Source organism: Xenia sp. Carnegie-2017, unplaced genomic scaffold (assembly GCF_021976095.1).
Source record: "Xenia sp. Carnegie-2017 unplaced genomic scaffold, XeniaSp_v1 HiC_scaffold_21, whole genome shotgun sequence".
NCBI lineage: Eukaryota > Metazoa > Cnidaria > Anthozoa > Malacalcyonacea > Xeniidae > Xenia > Xenia sp. Carnegie-2017.
The window spans coordinates 6,429,658-6,447,909 of record NW_025813484.1 but is presented as its reverse complement, the minus strand read 5'-3'; the positions used below and the strand labels follow the sequence as shown (position 1 = coordinate 6,447,909).

The 18,252-nt window shown below is 36.2% G+C and overlaps 2 protein-coding genes across 2 annotated transcripts; one reads left to right on the top strand and one right to left on the bottom strand.

The window, feature by feature from the left end:
• Positions 1 to 2,427: 2,427 nt before the first annotated feature.
• Positions 2,428 to 3,045, top strand: LOC124443573. The gene is made up of 2 exons (XM_046994039.1): positions 2,428 to 2,679; positions 2,742 to 3,045. Exons 1-2 carry the CDS (start codon positions 2,463 to 2,465, stop codon positions 2,987 to 2,989), a joined length of 465 nt encoding a protein of 154 aa, XP_046849995.1. The 5' UTR covers positions 2,428 to 2,462; the 3' UTR covers positions 2,990 to 3,045.
• Positions 3,046 to 13,435: 10,390 nt separating this feature from the next.
• On the bottom strand, positions 13,436 to 16,649 carry LOC124443572 (putative nuclease HARBI1). The gene has a single exon (XM_046994038.1). It carries the CDS (start codon positions 15,359 to 15,361, stop codon positions 13,997 to 13,999), a length of 1,365 nt encoding a protein of 454 aa, XP_046849994.1. The 5' UTR covers positions 15,362 to 16,649; the 3' UTR covers positions 13,436 to 13,996.
• Between the last annotated feature and the right edge of the window lie 1,603 nt (positions 16,650 to 18,252).

The window sequence follows — 18,252 nt, the reverse complement described above, 5'->3', positions numbered from 1 at the left end:
TTAAAGCCAGGGTGATCCAAAATTCATTTCCTTTCATCGATTTCAAACTGATACATTTTACCACGGCATTGCTCTATTTCCATGCAGCATCGGCACTCTTGAGGGTTGACAACAAGATCCAACGAAATTCACACCTTTAATATTGGCCAAATTGTATGTTTCCATAAAGTTATCATAGATAACGGCAAACGATTCAGATCAAAGTAACACACTAAGAATGACATCTTACCATGAAGTAACATCAACACGGGCATCAAAACGATCTTGCAGCATGTCTTCAACCCGCCGTTCTGCGACTGTAGCTTCGTGCTCAGCAATTTCATCGGGCGAAGCAAGCGGTTCAATATTATCGACAAATGGCAAAATTTCTGAATTAGATTCGTTCAAATTTGCCGTCACAAATTCCGATGAAGAAATCTATGCGTTTGCCTCGATCGAAGACTCAGAGAGCGAGCTAGATCTCGATGAATTTGACATTTTTTTGCTCTATTTATGTATTACTTTGTATACTTTCCAATGTGCGCTTCTTGCCGTGTTAAGACTATGACGTCACAGACCTTTGCTAATTGCAAATATTCAAAATGGCCGATTTTAATGGCGGACATGAAAATTAGACATTTCAAATGTTCATAACTCCCTCGTTCCTCGTTATATTATTATTTTTGCTTACATTTTACGAAAGCAATAATTGATATGTGTTTAAACTATTGAATGCTAAAATCGATGATTTTTTAACGTTAAGTTTTCGTCATAGAACCACTTTAAAACATTTAACCGGGGATAAAACAATGTACAAGATCACTGTATATGAAACGTAATCAGTATTTTTCTTATGAAATCATTCTTACATTTTACATACACCAAATCATATGTGTGTTAAACCTTTATGGAAAAATAAAAACAGTACAAGCATAAAATAAAAGTACTAAATTCAGTACTTATTGCGTAAAGAAACCAATCTCAAGAACGCCAATTAATTTCACTGGTAACTGCTAATGTAAGAAAAGTAGTTTAACGATTGCCTTACGTGCTGGGTGAAAAAAAAACACGCATAAACAAAATCTGCGTGGTGATAGTTTTTTCGATGTCAATTTGGTATGTTTATTGTTTATGTAAAAGCACTCACGTCAAAGTCTCAGGCAAAGTCATCAGTAAACGGCGAAGGCATCAGCAAAGAAAACCAACAGCTAGAATGGCTACACAAAACACCATTAGACCGATTTTGAGTAAGTTGAATTGGAATTCTATTTCAATGTTTGATATGACTTTAGCAAATTTTTAACTTGTGATGTTGTTCATTAGTTTAGGCCAGTGTGAAGACTGTAACCTATGGGTTATATGCCCACTAAGCTGTGGAGATAAAGTCCACCTCTCTGAGGTGAAGGAGAGGCTAGTGGAATGCTTGCCTTTTCAATGCCCTATTTCCTTAAGTCAAATAATTAATATCTAGTTGTTTTGACGAAGAAGTCGATAGATTTCTAGGAGATTTTTTTCAGTATGTATTTTTATAATTCTTTATCCTTTGCACATTGATACAGTAGAACAGTCATAAAAACCACAATAACAAGAAAAAGTTTACGCATACGACGTAGTCAACCAACTGACCACAGTCTACGCACAAGCGGTTAACCTTACGTCATTGTACGATCACTTACTTATAAGCAGAGAAACGAAAGCTTTAGTCATGTTGGTACTCAGTAGAAGTCCACATCAAAAGAAAGTCACAAGTAAAAGTTAAACAAACGAAAACCCCGAAAAGAATTAAATAAAAGAAAACGAACCATCTACGAAAGAACTAAAGAAACCAGAACATTATATCCATCAACGAAAGACTCGCTGAAAGCAGTTGTCCTAGATAAGTTTAATGACCTTGAACATCTTAATTGATGGTGCTTGAAATACAATAGGCCTGCAGACACAAGAGTTAATTTACTGTTTTAATGCTTTAATGCCGTCATTCACTCTGAAACGCACACTTGCCAAGGAAATAATCGATCCATTGGAAAATTACTGAATGTAGATCTAAGTTCATCCGCCGATGTTTCCTCAGCGTTTTCCTCTGCGTTGTCAACTGCTGCATGACTAAATTCTTCGTCGACTCCATTGCTTTCATCGTCAATAAATGCATCTTCCTCTGCGTTTTCCTCTGCGTTTTCGTCTGCGTTTTCGTCGACTTCATTGCTTTCATCGTCAAAGATTTCTTCTGAATTATTGTCGCTACATTCGGCTTCCCCATCTATATACTCCATACTTCGAGATACAATTTGAATTCACCGCCAAAATCAAACCTTTTATAGTTGCTAACATTTAATTTACCTTATACGGATCGGACGGATACCTGATACCTGCGTGCCGCGCAACGCGTGACCTTATCTTTCTCATTTCTCTTATAATTATAATAATAATATAATTAAAGTAAGTAAGTTTAGAAAAGGTTAGGTCACGCGTAGCGCGCTTCGAAGATGGCTTTAAGGGATAGAAGAAGAAATGCGAAATTTCGGGAAAATTTCCAAGCATTAGATGATGTCCTTCCGACTGTGGATTATCGGCGGTCAAGGCTAAAGATTATCGTAGATGCAACTAAAGAAATGAAATCGAAAAATTCATTTCTCGATGAATTTAGACAGCATTATAATATAAGTAATGCTACAGATGAAGAAGTTATGGGACGTGTGAAAGGTTGTAAAGTTTGTCTTTCATCTTTAATTTCCTTTTTGTTTTATTGTAAATTTATATTTAAGATGACATTATTCCTAAAGAAAAACAAAAAAAAGAAAGTGAGAAAGGAAATGAGGAAGTTGTCCAGTCGTTCAAGAAAATTACGCCAAGAAAATTATTCCCAAGTACGCCGAAGCAAAGTACGCCGGAGAATAAAACGAAAATTACAGATTTTTATTCCAATGACGAATTTTGGCAAAGATTTTCACCAAGCATGGCAATCAAGCATGGCAAGCGTCGCAAACTTGCTAAAGGAAAGACATTTGATTAAATACATTTTACAAAAAGTCTGAAAAATCAGTTGAATAAAATTAACTTTGAATTCAATCAGTGTTCACAGTTCAACAAATTTTCACAGGTGTTCTTCGAGCAACTGTATTATTTCGTCAGTAAGTGAATGTGCGAATTCATTAATTAAATGTGCGAATTTCTTCTTTGCCAATCCCCCAACTTCGCCAAGGAGTTTATCAAGTAGTCTTTGCATTTCACAGAAAGCCACTGATTTCTGTAAACTTTGTTTTAGTTTCTTCACATAAGTTGGTATTCCATCAACAGAATCGCAACCGTCGTCTTTGTCTGGCGCTGCATTCTTTCTGCGCTGGAAATCCACAAAATCTCTCACAAATTTAATCATCTCAGCATATTCTTCGTCTTCATTCTTTATCCTTTCTACACAACATTCCTCGACATTAAAAAATTTATTTTCGTTCGATTCGATTTCCATTTTTGTTTTTCTATTTGTATTTGAAAATTCGTATTTCGTTTGTTCAGCAGTGTGAACTTTCCTAACCTTGTATCGAATTACAAAAAAATGGCTAATGTCGCTGAATTCTTTCGCCCTCTTAATGACATTGAGAGAAAGCGGGTACATCTTTATTATGGAATTGGTAAGGAATTGACAAATAAAATAATTGATAAATATGTGGATTTCATTATCGATGGCATGTCACTAAGAGATGCTGTGAGAAATATGTTTGACGAAGGTTTTAAGTACTACTCAGTACTTACAAAATTTGTTCGTGTATTACGTCGGGACGATGTAACGAATTTTCCCAATGTGTTGGAAGAATTTTATGGTGTACGATTGCGCAAAACGGACGATGATGATGATGATGTAGTTTTACCGACATATTTTGAGGGCTTTTTAGAAGCTATGCATAAAGATAAAATGTCGGATGTAGCATCAACAAACAAATCAAACCGCCGCAAGTCGAAAAATCCTATGAAATATGAAAAAAAAGAAAATCCGAAAAGGAAAAATCGTGTTTTGCACGAAATTAGGAAATTGCAAAAGACCTTTCATCTTTTAATACCGAGGACTGCTTTTCGAAGATTAGTCAAAGAGTTAACTCAAGATGTTGTTATTAAAAATATCAGGTATCAGTCATCAGCTGTACATGCGCTACAGGTAGCGACGGAAGCTTATCTTCTTGAATATTTCCAAAACCTACGCGATAACCTACACAGTAAACGGGATACAATAAAGATTCAAGATAAGAATTTGGTATTAAGGATATGGAGAACGGTAAACGTTTGAATATAGAGGATATTTTTTCTAATGTGAAAAAGGCACGATTTGGCGATCAAAGCCATGAAGTTATTCATCTTGAAAGCGATGAAGTTGTTCCTGAAAGCGATGAAGAAAGCGACAACACAGTAACACAGTCAGAATGTATTCCTGAAAGCGAAGAAGAAACCGACAACACAGTAACACAGTCACAAGTTATTCCTGAAAGCGAAGAAGAAACCGACAACACAGTAACACAGTCACAAGTTATTCCTGAAAGCGATGAAGAAACCGACGATGGAAACGATGACGATTCAACCATTCAACCGATGGCTACGACCATCAAGCCGTTAGCCATAAGCCATCAATTCAATGCAACTGATTCTATTCATCGGTTGCATTCGATGGAACACAGTTAACAAAATGGCCGGTCTTAAACGGGCATTTGGAGTGAGTGATTCGCGTCTACTTTATCAGAAGTTAATGAAAGTCAGTGAAGGTTTCAATGAACAATTTCCTTCATGTGCATTTGGGGAAATTACCTTTCGAAGAGTGGATGCAGTTTTTCATGAAGACAAAGAAGGAATGAAAATGATACGTCCTTTCCTATCGCCGTGGGCTGATGTTAAAGAAATTAGTGGAGTAACTTTGTCAAGTAACGACATAGCGCATTTAATCGTCGCGTTTTCTCTAGATACCCAGCAATTTATATCCGTGTATAGGGATGTCGACACTAGGATAACTAAAGGTCGCAAGCGCGATGAAAAATCATCAACAACAAACAAATACATCAATTTCACCAACTTTGGTTTGGATTCATTTGTAAAATATTCAGACATCATCACCGCTAAATTCACCTACGCGTACCCTAACGATGAAAATTTTTTTAAGTCGTTTTGGGGAAGCCAAACCTCGTCGAATAAAGCCACCTGTAAACTTCAAATATTTCGTTTAAAGAGGGAATGGTTAACCGATAACTGCTTCACGTTATTGGAAAAAGCTTGGGACAAGAAAAATTTAAATGTGTACTACGAAGACCCAACCACCGGTGAAGACAAAATACGGACAAATTACATCACACAAAATAATCAATATTTTAATGGTGTGGTAAAAAATGGAGAAGAGAAAGACTTCTCCGTACAGCTTGCAAATACAAAACTACAGGTATATTGCTTTCCCAAATTCCTTACAATTCAGCAGGAGAGTTTTGGCACAAAAGTGAAGAAAGCTTCTGTACCGGCTCCAGGCAGCAGTAGTTACACTACACCATCAAGTAATTTAACAGCACTAGATACACTTCTGTTTGATGATTTTGCTGATTTCGATGGCCAGTATTGGAATGTAACTGACTTGTACAACGCCAGCATTGCTTACCAGATGAGAGATGTCCATGAAACAGAAGTCACGAAGACAGGCCTTCAAGTTTGCCAAAACAATAACTTCTCGTTATCTAACGCTAATTCTAACTTCGCTATTCATTACTTCCATTTAATTCAGTCCGGTGATTGCAACATTTTGTTTAGTCTTCGAGGCAAATTGTATAAAAATCGATTTGTGGAGATCGAATCCACTACTCAAAATCTTGCATCTAAACTGAAACTACGCTATGCGACAAAACCTACAGACAGCGAATTTCGCATTCAGTGCTCGTTGGGAGAGAAGTATTTTCCCGTGGCATATGGAAAATCGACGAAGGAAGCTGATATAAGTCTTATAAGACATAATAAAGACAAGTCCTTTTCGTCCTCTACCCGTGTTCGTGTACCAAAGAAACCAAACAAACCAACAACCTAAGACAATTAAAATTGTAAAATTGTAGTAAAAATTTTAATTGTAATTTTTAAAATTGCAGTAAAATTTTTTATTGACGATTTTCTCAGTTTTCTTCTCCAATCACTTCCCTGAAAAGCAAGTCAAAGTGTCAAAGTGCAAAGTAGTGTCATATAACAAAGTAAGCCACTCAAAACAAAGCACAAAGCAAAGCAAAGCACAAAGCACAAAGCACAAAGCACAAAGCAAATGGCTAGTGAAGAAGTAAATCCTGCGAAAAGAAAAAGAGACGACAAAGTAGACGATGTTGTAGGAGAATTGGCCTGTATCAAACACCAGTTGAACAACCAAATTGAATATTTAAAGTATCCACTAAAAAGAGAAGATTGGAAAAAATTACATGGTGCATTTTTGACATGTCTCAATCACACCAAAAACCTTCAAGAACTGCAAAGCTCTTTGGAAAGCATGCTAAAGGAATCAGATCAGTGACGATTGGACAAATCGGAGCGCTAAACAACGTTTTAAAAGCAAATGACTTTCAACCGTGTTATAGCGTAATTGTTAAACCTATGTATTTTATGTCAATAAGAAAATTTCCTTATAAATGTTATAGATTCAGAAAGGATTGTAATGGTACACGCTTGTATTTCCATATGAAAAATAAGAATTAAAACTTTTACAGATTAAAAAAAATGTTTCTGAATTTTTTGCGTGTCTACAAAAATTCAGCGCTAGAGTGAAAGATTGTTTGCCAGAAGGAGAAATGTTTGCGTGTTTTTTCAGCGCCAGACAATCGGCTTGATGAATGTACTCTTTTTTTTATGTAATGTCCATTGCTTTATACTCTAGATGTTTTGACGAAGAAGTTGATCGCTTCTTAGAAGATTTTTTTCAGTATGTATTTTTATAATTCTTTATCTTTTGAAAATTGATATAGTAGAACAGTCAGTAAGATTGATTTCTTTTTATTTCAGAGTGGTCGTTGCCAGTTTCTTACAATAAGAATATTATATGTCAATAAAATTTATTTAAGAATATCAACGTCTCATGTTCTAATTTGTTCTTTTTTTCTGTCAAAAATATTTTTCTCCAATCATTACAAGTGTACTTGATAAGTTCTAGCACATTTACTATCGGAGTCATGTCTTGTAAACTATCAAAGAAGGATTTCATGACTTCTTCCTAATCAATTTTTGATACTGCGTCATCAAAGTATATCGTTACCTTTTCATCATTAGGCATCATCAAGCAATCGTGTGTCCTTGTGAGGGGTGATCAACGCGACAACCGTCACTGTCTTTTGCCTCAAGTTCGTATATTTTAAAACCAATTTCAGTAGCATAGCACTTTAACAATTTATTCTGTATATTGCTTTGGCGTTCATCTAAAACATGGCTCTCATCTTCAAATTCGAAGAACGATTCCTTCACTTTCTTTGCTTGCTCAATGTCTACTTTTAAAGCCATTTTCGTTTTAGTTAGACAAAAATTACCAAATAACTTTAACTCAATAAAATTGTAACGTGTTCTCCTTTTTTATATTTGCAAAGGAAACAAGAAAACGGATCTAATATTGCTTTAAGAATAGAAAACAATTGACAATTTTAATTAAGTTTTATCGTGTTTGAATTAATCATGTCATCTAGTAGCAACCTTCGTTCATTTACGTCGTTTCCGGTTTACACGCGCGCCCTGTTTACTTCCTAAGACTGGAAACTAATTGACACGGGTAAGAGCTCCGTTTACTTCCGGGACCATACCCGCCCCATAACTACTACTTGCGCTGTGATCGTTGTCAACATTGGACAAAATATATTAGCAAAAGTAGAAATCACGCATAAGCATTTTCTTAACATATGGATATTGTTTTGGCCCACGAAACGCTCAGCAAAGGGTATCAACGATTGCAATTGTTGAATGAATGTTATATTTGACCTGCTTTAGTTGACAGAAGCATTTGTGTAAGGCTATAGTACGATCAATATTGCACTCGGTTGTATTAAAAGGAGATACGAAGCAAGAATTTCTTCAGCTAAGATCGCGCGAACAAGATCACGATGTGATTTAACTGGCTCAACAAGATCAAGAATTTGTAACCCTACTTTTTCATAAAGCTATTTTTTCAATGAACAGTCACGCTTCGACATTGTGAAAGAAAAACAAAAGCAATTGATTGCACAGGATGTTACTTGTGTTAAGCTGCCTGGCAGGGCCCAAAGTAGTCAAGGTTTTTTTTACGCTGATGTGACAATAAAAAAGCGTCATCGTAGTTCTTTTGGACGAAAAGCTATGAAAGTATTTTCGAACATAACATGGTAGCCACAGTCAGTTTTTTGTGCTGCGAAATCTGGCAAAGTTTCAGGATATCTTAAAGCAAATCAAGCAAGATGTCTTTGATGATACATTTCATGATGAGCCGCGCTGTCGATTGCTTTTAAGAGTGGTACATTCAAGGGACTGGCTTTTGCCAAGTCTCGTCCACCTGAGAAAAACCTCGTAAACGATATTGAGGAAACCATGAATGTGTTCTATCTTCGTGATTTCTTTACCTTAGCTCTTATTTAGAATGGTTATGGCAGTGATGATGACAGGACTCAATCGGATAGTTTTTCGTGAGGTAATGGAGAAATGTTAATTCTAGTGGAAGCCCATTCTCGGGCAAAGTAATTCCACAACAAGAGGCTGGAAAGCGAGAGAAAGAGAAAATCTGGTACACAAGTTCAAAATGATTGACAACTATAAAAAACTAGCACAATGTTTTGTGTTGTTGCATGACTGTTGTAAGCAGAGAAGGCCTCGTTGAAACGAGGCCAGTTAGATAAATATGCGAAATTGGCAACTTCCACAGGTGACGATTTCAATATTTTCTGAGCAAATGTAACTTCTGAAGAACTTTGTGAAATTGTGGATGAATCCGAAGATTTATTTACAAAGGAAGAAAGTGAACACTATGTCTAAATGGTGCATTAATAACTTGTAGAAATCAAACAACGAAATTCGCAATGGATAGAACTTATATTCTAAGCTAGCACACAGGATGTGCTAGAATTTTACCAAAAGGTCTGGATGAGGAGTTCGACAAAAATCTGTTGCCAGATTCAAAAAAAAGATGATTATCCAATTACCCAACTACGACTTGCTTTAAAAAAACAAAAAACAGTTATCGATGTCTGCCATTTTCTATTTCTGCCATTATCAATGACTGCCATTTTCTATTTCTGTCATTATTGATGTCTGCCATTTTCTATTTCTGCCATTATCAATGTCTGCCATTTTCTATTTCTGCCATTATCGATGTCTGCCATTTTCTATTTCTGCCATTATCGATGACTGCCATTTTCTATTTCTGCCATTTTCAATTTCTGCCATTATCGATGACTGCCATTTTCTATTTCAGCCATTATCGATGTCTGCCATTTTCTATTTCTGCCATTATCGATGTCTGCCATTTTCAATTTCTGCTATTATCGATGTCTGCCATTTTCTATTTCTGCCATTATCGATGTCTGCCATTTTCTATTTCTGCCATTATCGATGACTGCCATTTTCTATTTCTAACATTATCGATGACTGCCTTTTTCTATTTCTGCCATTATCGATGACTGCCATTTTCTATTTCTGCCATTATCGATGACTGCCATTATGCGAATCTTCATGAGGGAGTTTGGTGCTTTTGAGGATATCAAAGAATCGCGAAGAAGGTGCTTGTTAGGAAGGTGCGTATTGTGAAGCGCTGTAACGGTTGTTCCAGAGCTATACATTCCTTCCACATGGAAAGCCGTTAACACTTTGCCGTATTAGATGATCTGCTTCGGCTATCCTGGCCGATTAGGGATCAAGAGCCGACTTATGTGTAGGGTAAAGCTTACATTTTGATGAAGAAGTCACAACAGCACTTCGTTTGAAATTGGAGAGAACGATGTACTGGTTACTCATTACAGTTCCTGAAAACATTCAAATGATATCGGAGCGAGTACGAAACGATTACGAAGACAAACAGGTGCATCCGAATTCGCATTAACACGAGTTAAATCTGCGGTCACGGGAATTTTGGATAAAAGACGAACTAATTCGAGAAGAAGAATTAAAGTGAAAATTTTCAAAGATCATCATTATATCGTGATGTAACTGATGTTGTTCACAAATACCAACACTTGATGAGACAACTTTTTACGATGAGATCACATTTAACACAATGGTTTCAAAATAGAAAACAATTGGGGACAGGGGGGGTAGGGCGGGAGGAGTGGCGAGCACTGTGACATTCACACGTGATAAAAAGATAGTTTGACCTAGGTCGAATATATTGCTTGTTTCATCCGCCGACCTACATAGATTCAAACTTAACTTGTGCTGTGTTTGTAATTTCACAAAACGGTATATGTCGGTATCCAATTAATCCTCTCATCGTGAATGACAATAACAGTTGATGATACCATAGAAATATGCATCAACCAAAAGGAATTTTAATCACGATGACGAACGTCTAGAAGAAACGTGTTTGAGCAGTAATTTCCTGCCGTGGTTATTTTTAACATAAACCGTCTAGTCGAACATTCTTTACACAAAGAAATTTATGTATGGAACAAAACAAAACCAAATAGCGCGCATTCTTTCTGTTGCACTTCTAAATTCAAAGTAATCGTAACATTGTTGTATTGCGGTTCAGGCCACCAATGCATATAAATGATAGTGTCTCATTTTCGTGAGATTAAGTTTCGTAGAACATTTGTAAGATACGTTTCATTTGCTTATTAATGAGCGCGCGAGTATTGTGAAAGAACGCCTAGTATATTGACTTATATCATCCGCTTTGAAAATCATTTCCCACTTCGTGTTGTGAATGCATGTTTGGGTGCCCTATAGCCCTATTTCGGATAGGTTTTGTCTACATGTCATTTTGTAGACCTAGCGATGATCCGGAAGCCAAGGCTTATGCATTTTTCACTCGTAAAGTTGGCATGCAAAATGTTTTTTATCTATATTTCCATCGTGATTAGTTCAACTTCAAAAAGAAAATCGATCGAAGACAATTCGATTCGCGGGAAAGTCGATTCGCGCGAATGCTTTTGCAAGTGGAAATCCGGATAAGCGTAGTTCATTAAAAACGGCATGTGCTAAAACTGGATTGTGGACTGGTGACTATTGACTATTTACCATTGACTACTGACTATTGTCTGGAGAATAGTTTATCATAAACCGAGGGAATAGATCCTTGTTTGTTACAAGTGAACTAGAGGAGTAAAAGTTAACTATTTAATCGCAAAGCGCCAGCTATGCCACTTTTAGCAAACTACTCTATATTGCCTTTATAAACTACTCATCTTTCATGACGAATGAAAGGAAATGATTGATATTCGTTTATCTATTAGCACCTTTGTTTAATCAGTGCAGATTGCATGGCGTTGCACAGGCGTTTTTCTTTTGTAACTTGTTAGGTTTTGTGATGTAGCCAGATGTTGTTTAGTATAGTTTGACATACACTAACAAATAGAGATATCACAGATAACTATACGATTACATTTAATGTTCAACGTCTATTTTACAATGGTTTAACTACTTCTAATCTTACAAGGTAATATACATAAAGTTAATAGGTTATATTTGTTTCTTTGCGAAATATGGTTGACTTACAATAAGGGAAAACTACTAGGACTGTAAAAAATATTGTCATGATTACACATAAGTATCTCTCAAAAATAATCATTAATTACTTACACTTGAGTTATTTACTAATGACGGATGAATGTGAGAGCATATATTAACACCACTTTTACTTGATATTTGATCATTGCATAGCAATATGAAGTTTGCACTGTTTCCAAGCTTTGCGATTTAAATTGTTAACTTTCATCCCCCCCCTGGTTCAACCTTAATAAACAAGGATCTACTTTCTCGGTTTATGATAAACCTATTTTACAGTCAATAGTCTCCAGTACACAGTCCATAGTCCACAGTCCATAGTCCACAGTCCATCCAGGTTTTTGCACATGGCCAGTTCACACGGATAGTTGTGTAAATTTTCAAGAGCACTTGTACAGCACAATGACAGTATCGCCAATGTAGTGTTTTTAATTTGGTAAACATATTTAAGTAGCACTTAACACTTTTGGATAAAACTCTTCAACAGATAAGATATTGTCATTAATAATGAATCTAAGACCCCGTCCACACGTATACGGATATTTTCGTATCCGCAACTTTTTTGTTGCGGATCAGGTAGCACAAAAAAATGTTGTTGCGTCCACACGTATACGGATATTATCCGGATTTACTCTAGTTCCCATGACTTTTAGCGCTATCAGTTACCCGCACATATTTTATAACTTGGCGATAAATTGGTTAGCAATTGTGAATTCGGTCAGTGTTAAAGGTTTTTCGGCTTTGTCTGATTAAACATGTCATTATTTGGTCAGAAATCGAAGAAAAATGAGAAAAGCAAGACGGACTCCTTTATTTGGAGTGATGATGAGGTCGAACTCTTACTAAAAGTAACATTAGAATATAAAACATCCAACGCTATGGAGAATGTCGATTGGGAATCGATCAGAAGCAAGTATGATGACATTTTTAAACGTTTCATTGAGCAGTATCCTTCGTCGGAAAAAGCCCTGATGATGGGGAAAGATTACCCCCACCCAAACGAAGAACTTTCAAAATCAGTGTTGACATCCAAATTAAAAATGGTTCGAAAGAAGTTCAGGGAAGCTGTTGATTCAGGTAGGAAAAGTGGACATGGCCGCGTAGTATTGCTATACTTTGAACTATGCGAGCAAATATGGGGTGGTTCTCCTGCCACGAGTACGATAGCAGATGGAATCGAGACCGCTGAAATCGACGACGAACACAGCTTGAACCCAGAAAGTCCATATTATATGCTTAATGGAACTATCAGCCCTGAATTAGAAAATGAAAACAGCCCTGGTGATGCAACTAGTGATGCTAACATATCAACAGACAATGTCTCAACCTCCAGTAGCTCATCTTCCAGGGTCAAGTCAAAGAGAGAAGGGACCTCCTTAATGCAAGATTACAAGGATACAAGAGTGAGAAACTCAAAAGAAAAATGCCTGTTGATGCACAACTCATTAACATATCACATGAAGAACTTCAAATAAAGAAACAACTCCTAGAGAGAATGGATAACATGGACAAGGCTTACTCCAACCAAATGGAAAAGCTCTCTAGTAACATGGAAAAACTCACTGATTCAATATCTGAAGGATTTGTTTTATTGAGGCAAATGATGTGTCCTGCACCAGGTGTGATTCAGCCACAGTACATTGCTCCCCAGGCAAACTACAGCATGTTCAACTACAGCAAAACACAACATGCTTCTCAGCTAAACACTCCAGCGGCACATAGCGGACAATTTTTGAACTCTCAGTCCTTGTACTCAGACAATGAGAGTAGTTTTTAAGCTGTAGTAAGGAGATATGTTATATATTAGATATTATTAATTTCTTGAGATTTATGACATTGAAAATATTGTTGGTTTTGTTCAAAGTTTATAATACATCTTATTAAAGATGATGCATACTGTAAATGATATATAAGGTTATAAAATATTATTGGTATATTTAATTATTGCTGGTATATTGAATTGTTACTAGTATTTTGCATGCACTCTGATGATATAATTAACTGTACATTTATGGAGCAAATTCAACCAGAAGTTTATGGTAAGTTTCTCACTCTAAGTGTTGATGAAACAATTCAAACAGAAAAATTACAGTAAAAGTTGACAAAACAACGAAAGTTATTAGCTACATAAAGGCCTGCAACATGATGCTATTTTTGATGCAACTTGAAACATTAATTTGCTTTTAATTGAGTAATGTAAAATCAGCTAAAAAGCAGTTTTTTGCATTGTGCTAATGAATTTATACTAATGCATATTCATCAACTTAACTCTTTCTCTTATTAACATGTAGAATTTTGCTTCAAGTTACAAGAGATAGCACATCATGTAATCTGGCTGAGTGAACACTGTATAATTTTAAGGGTCAAAATAATTTGTGAGAACTCTCCTTGTTTTCTTTCCTTCAGCTTCATTACAATCTGTTCTGTAGTTGTTGTGACTAGGTGCTGGCTGAAAGTGGCTATCATAATCAATAGCTGAACAAACTTTGTCTTCTCCAATAATCTCTTTGTGAACTTCACAAAAGTTGTGAAGGACAAAACATGCATAGACAACAGTAGAGATATCTTTAATGTTTATGTCCATTGCCCTCTTCAAAGCCCCAAACCTTGCTTTTAGACGACCAAATGCGCATTCAATCACCATTCTTGATTGGCAAAGGGTCATACCAAAATATTGCTCCTGAACTGTTGAACCTCCATTTGAGTATTCCTTCATGAGGTATGGCATAAGGGGATAGGCTGGATCTCCTAACAGGAATACTGGAATGGGATTCTCATCTGAAAGTATTTGTCGTGGGCATGGAGGTATTTCCCTACTCTTAAGAAAATAATTTAACTTTGAGTTGGAAAATACTCGGGCATCGTGAACACTCCCCGGCCACTTGACGACGACGTCCATAAAGCAATACTTATAGTCACATGCAGCTTGAACATTTAATGTATACCGTCCTTTTCTATTTATGAAATCTGTGGAATTACATGCTGGTTGCCTAATTTCGATATGCGTACCGTCAATTGCGCCCAAACATTGAGGAAAGCCGTGCAATCTGTGGAAGTTCCTGATATGCCTCTCAACATCTTCTTTTGTGAATGGCAGTTTAATATATTTAGGTCCAAGTCGAATCGTGATAGCTTTACACACCTTACGAATTATTTTGGATACAACTTGACGCGATAATCCAAAGGCATTCGCTGTTTTTCGCATACGTCCCTCGTCACTTAAGTAATAGAATGTGACCGCTACCTGCTTAACCACATCTACTGGGAAATGCATTATTGTTGTCTTGCCTTCTATGTATGGTCTAAGTTCGTCAGCTAATTCGTGGAGAGAACGTCGACTCATGCGAAAATTTTCACGCCATTCTTCTTCTATCACAGTTTGCCTGACAAAATTGTCCCACCAAGCGCTTGTACGTCCTGGTCGGACCCAAAATCTTCGACGACGAAATTGTTTTCCTGCTCGTTTTACTTGTTTATAGCGTCTGATCCGTGCATCAGACATGGAAATAAGCCTGAGGATATCAAGCTTGCGTTTGCAATAGTTGAAGTGTACAGAAAAAATTGCTAAGGTCAACTGAACACACGTTACAAGACTGGAAATAAGTCCAAGTAAAAGAGCAATGGTAACTGTATTAGTGGCCACCATGTTGAAAATTTGCGCTATAACAGTTGCTAGGCAATTCTGGTTACAAAAATATCCGGATTTACCGTCCACACGCATCCAAATTGTTTGCGGATACAAAAATTTTCACTCTAGAGAGCGGATTCAAAAGTTTCCGGATAACTCTCTGAAATATTCGGATGCGTGTGGACGAAAGGCCTATCCGCAATACGTGTGGACGGGGTCTTATTTGTGCTTGGACAGGATCTTCTGTTTTCAGACAGCGATTTGCTTTTTATGACTCCATTGTAAACAACGAGTCTTTCTGCTCAACGTCAATTACTTCCTGTGGTTTTGGAAGTCCAGTTCTTTGTAAAACAGCCGCTTATAAAGGGGTTTGTCTAACGTTCTCGATTAAAAAAGCCTAAGTAAAATTGCTGTTTTGAAAAACTTAGCTTTAACTTTACTTGTTAAAAAAGAGTTTGAATGAAGGTTTATGCTATGTTCAGAGGAATTTTTTCTGTATGTTTACATTCGAATGTACTCTTGGAACTAACAACGGGCCGTAACATGCGAACCTATGCATGTTCTGATCTCTATTTTCAACCCTTAAATATATCACTGGCGTTGTAATAGTTCATGATCATTCATATGTAATGTGAGTGTTTTGAATTTGAAGTGACTCGTTATTGAAAATATTGTAACACAGTAATGCCAAGTAGAAACAATGCCAAAAATACTCGGATACTACTCGACACTTGTATGAAAAAATATCGTTCAAGAGCATTATTGTTTTAAAAATTTCATTCATACATATTCAAGCATTTCGTAGCTGGGGAAAAGCAACGTTTCAATCGCAGTAATAAAATGAAAATTGTATTGAGTTTTTTTGTTTTCTTACGACGATAAACCATTATCCAAATCAAATTATGGGAATTTGCAATTGACCCTTTCGATTATTCATACATACATTTGTATTCATTTAAGCATGCAAAAATATATAAATTGTCATGATTCGAAGTTTGTTTTTGTGCTATAATATTTATAAAGTCAAAATTTAATAATAATAATCAGAGTAGGAACTACGAAGAGAAGGAGATTAAAGAGTTGTACCGTGCATAGTAGTTGCATTAGAGGCTCAAACTGATTGTGAATAAGTGAACTAGTTGGTGATAACGAAATCAAAGCAGTAAATGGCTGTGTCCTTAATTAATGAGGTATGTTGCTGAGATGATTAATTGACGAAAAACGAGCTTATGGAAATTGATTGGAAGCCGAGAAAGATTATGACAATGAATAATGAGATACACCCAAGAAACGATATTTCCAGAGTGTGTATGCAGCCAGAAAGAAGGGAGGAAGAGTTTTGATCAGTTGTGAGAGCTGTTTAAGAAAAGAAGAAAAGAAAATCCTAAATGGGCTCTGTCCTTAATCAATGAGACAGTATGTAAGAGAAAAGAATAATGAATAATGAATAATAATGAATAATGAATAACAATGAATAATGAGATACACCCAACAAACGATATTTCAGAGTGTATGCAGCCAGAAAGAAGGGAGGAAGAGTTTAGATCAGTTGTGAGAGCTGTTTAAGAAAAGAAGAAAATCCTAGCAGTAAATGGGCTCTGTCAATCAATCAATGAGAAAAGGAATAATGAATAATGACAAAATAATAATGAATAATGAATAACAATGAATAATGAGATACACAAGAAACGATATTTCCAGAGTGTGCAGCCAGAAAGAAGGGAGGAAGAGTTTTGATCAGTTGTGAGAGCTGTTTAAGAAAAGAAGAAAATCCTAGCAGTAAATGGGCTTAATCAATGAGACAGTATGTAAGAGAAAAGGAATAATGAATAATGACATAATAATGAATAATGAAGAATAATGACAAGAAACGATATTTCCAGAGTGTGTATGCAGCCAGAAAGAAGAGAGTTTTGATCAGTTGTGAGAGCTGTTTAAGAAAAGAATCCTAGCAGTAAATGGGCTCTGTCCTTAATCAATGAGACAGTATGTAAGAGAAAAGGAATAATGAATAATGACAACAATAATAATGAATAATGAATAACAATGAATAATGAGATACACCCAACAAACGATATTTCCAGAGTGTGTATGCAGCCAGAAAGAAGGGAGGAAGAGTTTAGATCAGTTGTGAGAGCTGTTTAAGAAAAGAAAATCCTAGCAGTAAATGGGCTCTGTCCTTAATCAATGAGACAGTATGTAAGAGAAAAGGAAGGTGTCGACTGAGAGAGTATAATAATAATAATGAATAATGAATAACAATGAATAATGAGATACACCCAAGAAACGATATTTCCAGAGTGTGTATGCAGCCAGAAAGAAGGGAGGAAGAGTTTTGATCAGTTGTGAGAGCTGTTTAAGAAAAGAAGAAAAGAAAATCCTAGCAGTAAATGGGCTCTGTCCTTAATCAATGAGACAGTATGTAAGAGAAAAGGAATAATGAATAATGACAACAATAATAATGAATAATGAATAACAATGAATAATGAGATACACCCAAGAAACGATATTTCCAGAGTGTGTATGCAGCCAGAAAGAAGGGAGGAAGAGTTTTGATCAGTTGTGAGAGCTGTTTAAGAAAAGAAGAAAAGAAAATCCTAGCAGTAAATGGGCTCTGTCCTTAATCAATGAGACAGTATGTAAGAGAAAAGGAAGGTGTCGACTGAGAGAGAGCATGGCCTTGAATGGTAAAAGGACATTAAAAGTGCTGCATGTTGCGTGGAATTTTTAATGTCGTTTTTGATGATCACTTTTACGATCAAAATTTTCAATTTTTATTAACTACCACGAATCTGCAAGGTTGTGGCACAGACTATGTTTGCAACATTAAGCTGTACTTTGAATTCAATCAAAACAAACACTCATTAAACCCAAATCATGCTAATGGCATGTTGACGGATATTGTAGCATATTGAAGCGCTGACCAAAAAGAACGTCATGTTATATCGCGTTGTTCTGTCAGAGAGTATACAATAAAGTGTCTA

What these genes read in the sequence shown, in the direction of transcription:
- LOC124443573 (XM_046994039.1), top strand. Translation starts at nt 2,463, where the DNA reads ATGGCTTTAAGGGATAGAAGAAGAAATGCGAAATTTCGGGAAAATTTC. An exon ending in AGTTATGGGACGTGTGAAAG is followed by an intron (nt 2,680 to 2,741) that starts GTTGTAAAGTTT and finishes TTTATATTTAAG; the next exon opens with ATGACATTATTCCTAAAGAA.
- LOC124443572 (XM_046994038.1), bottom strand. Translation starts at nt 15,361, where the DNA reads ATGCGTGTGGACGGTAAATCCGGATATTTTTGTAACCAGAATTGCCTA.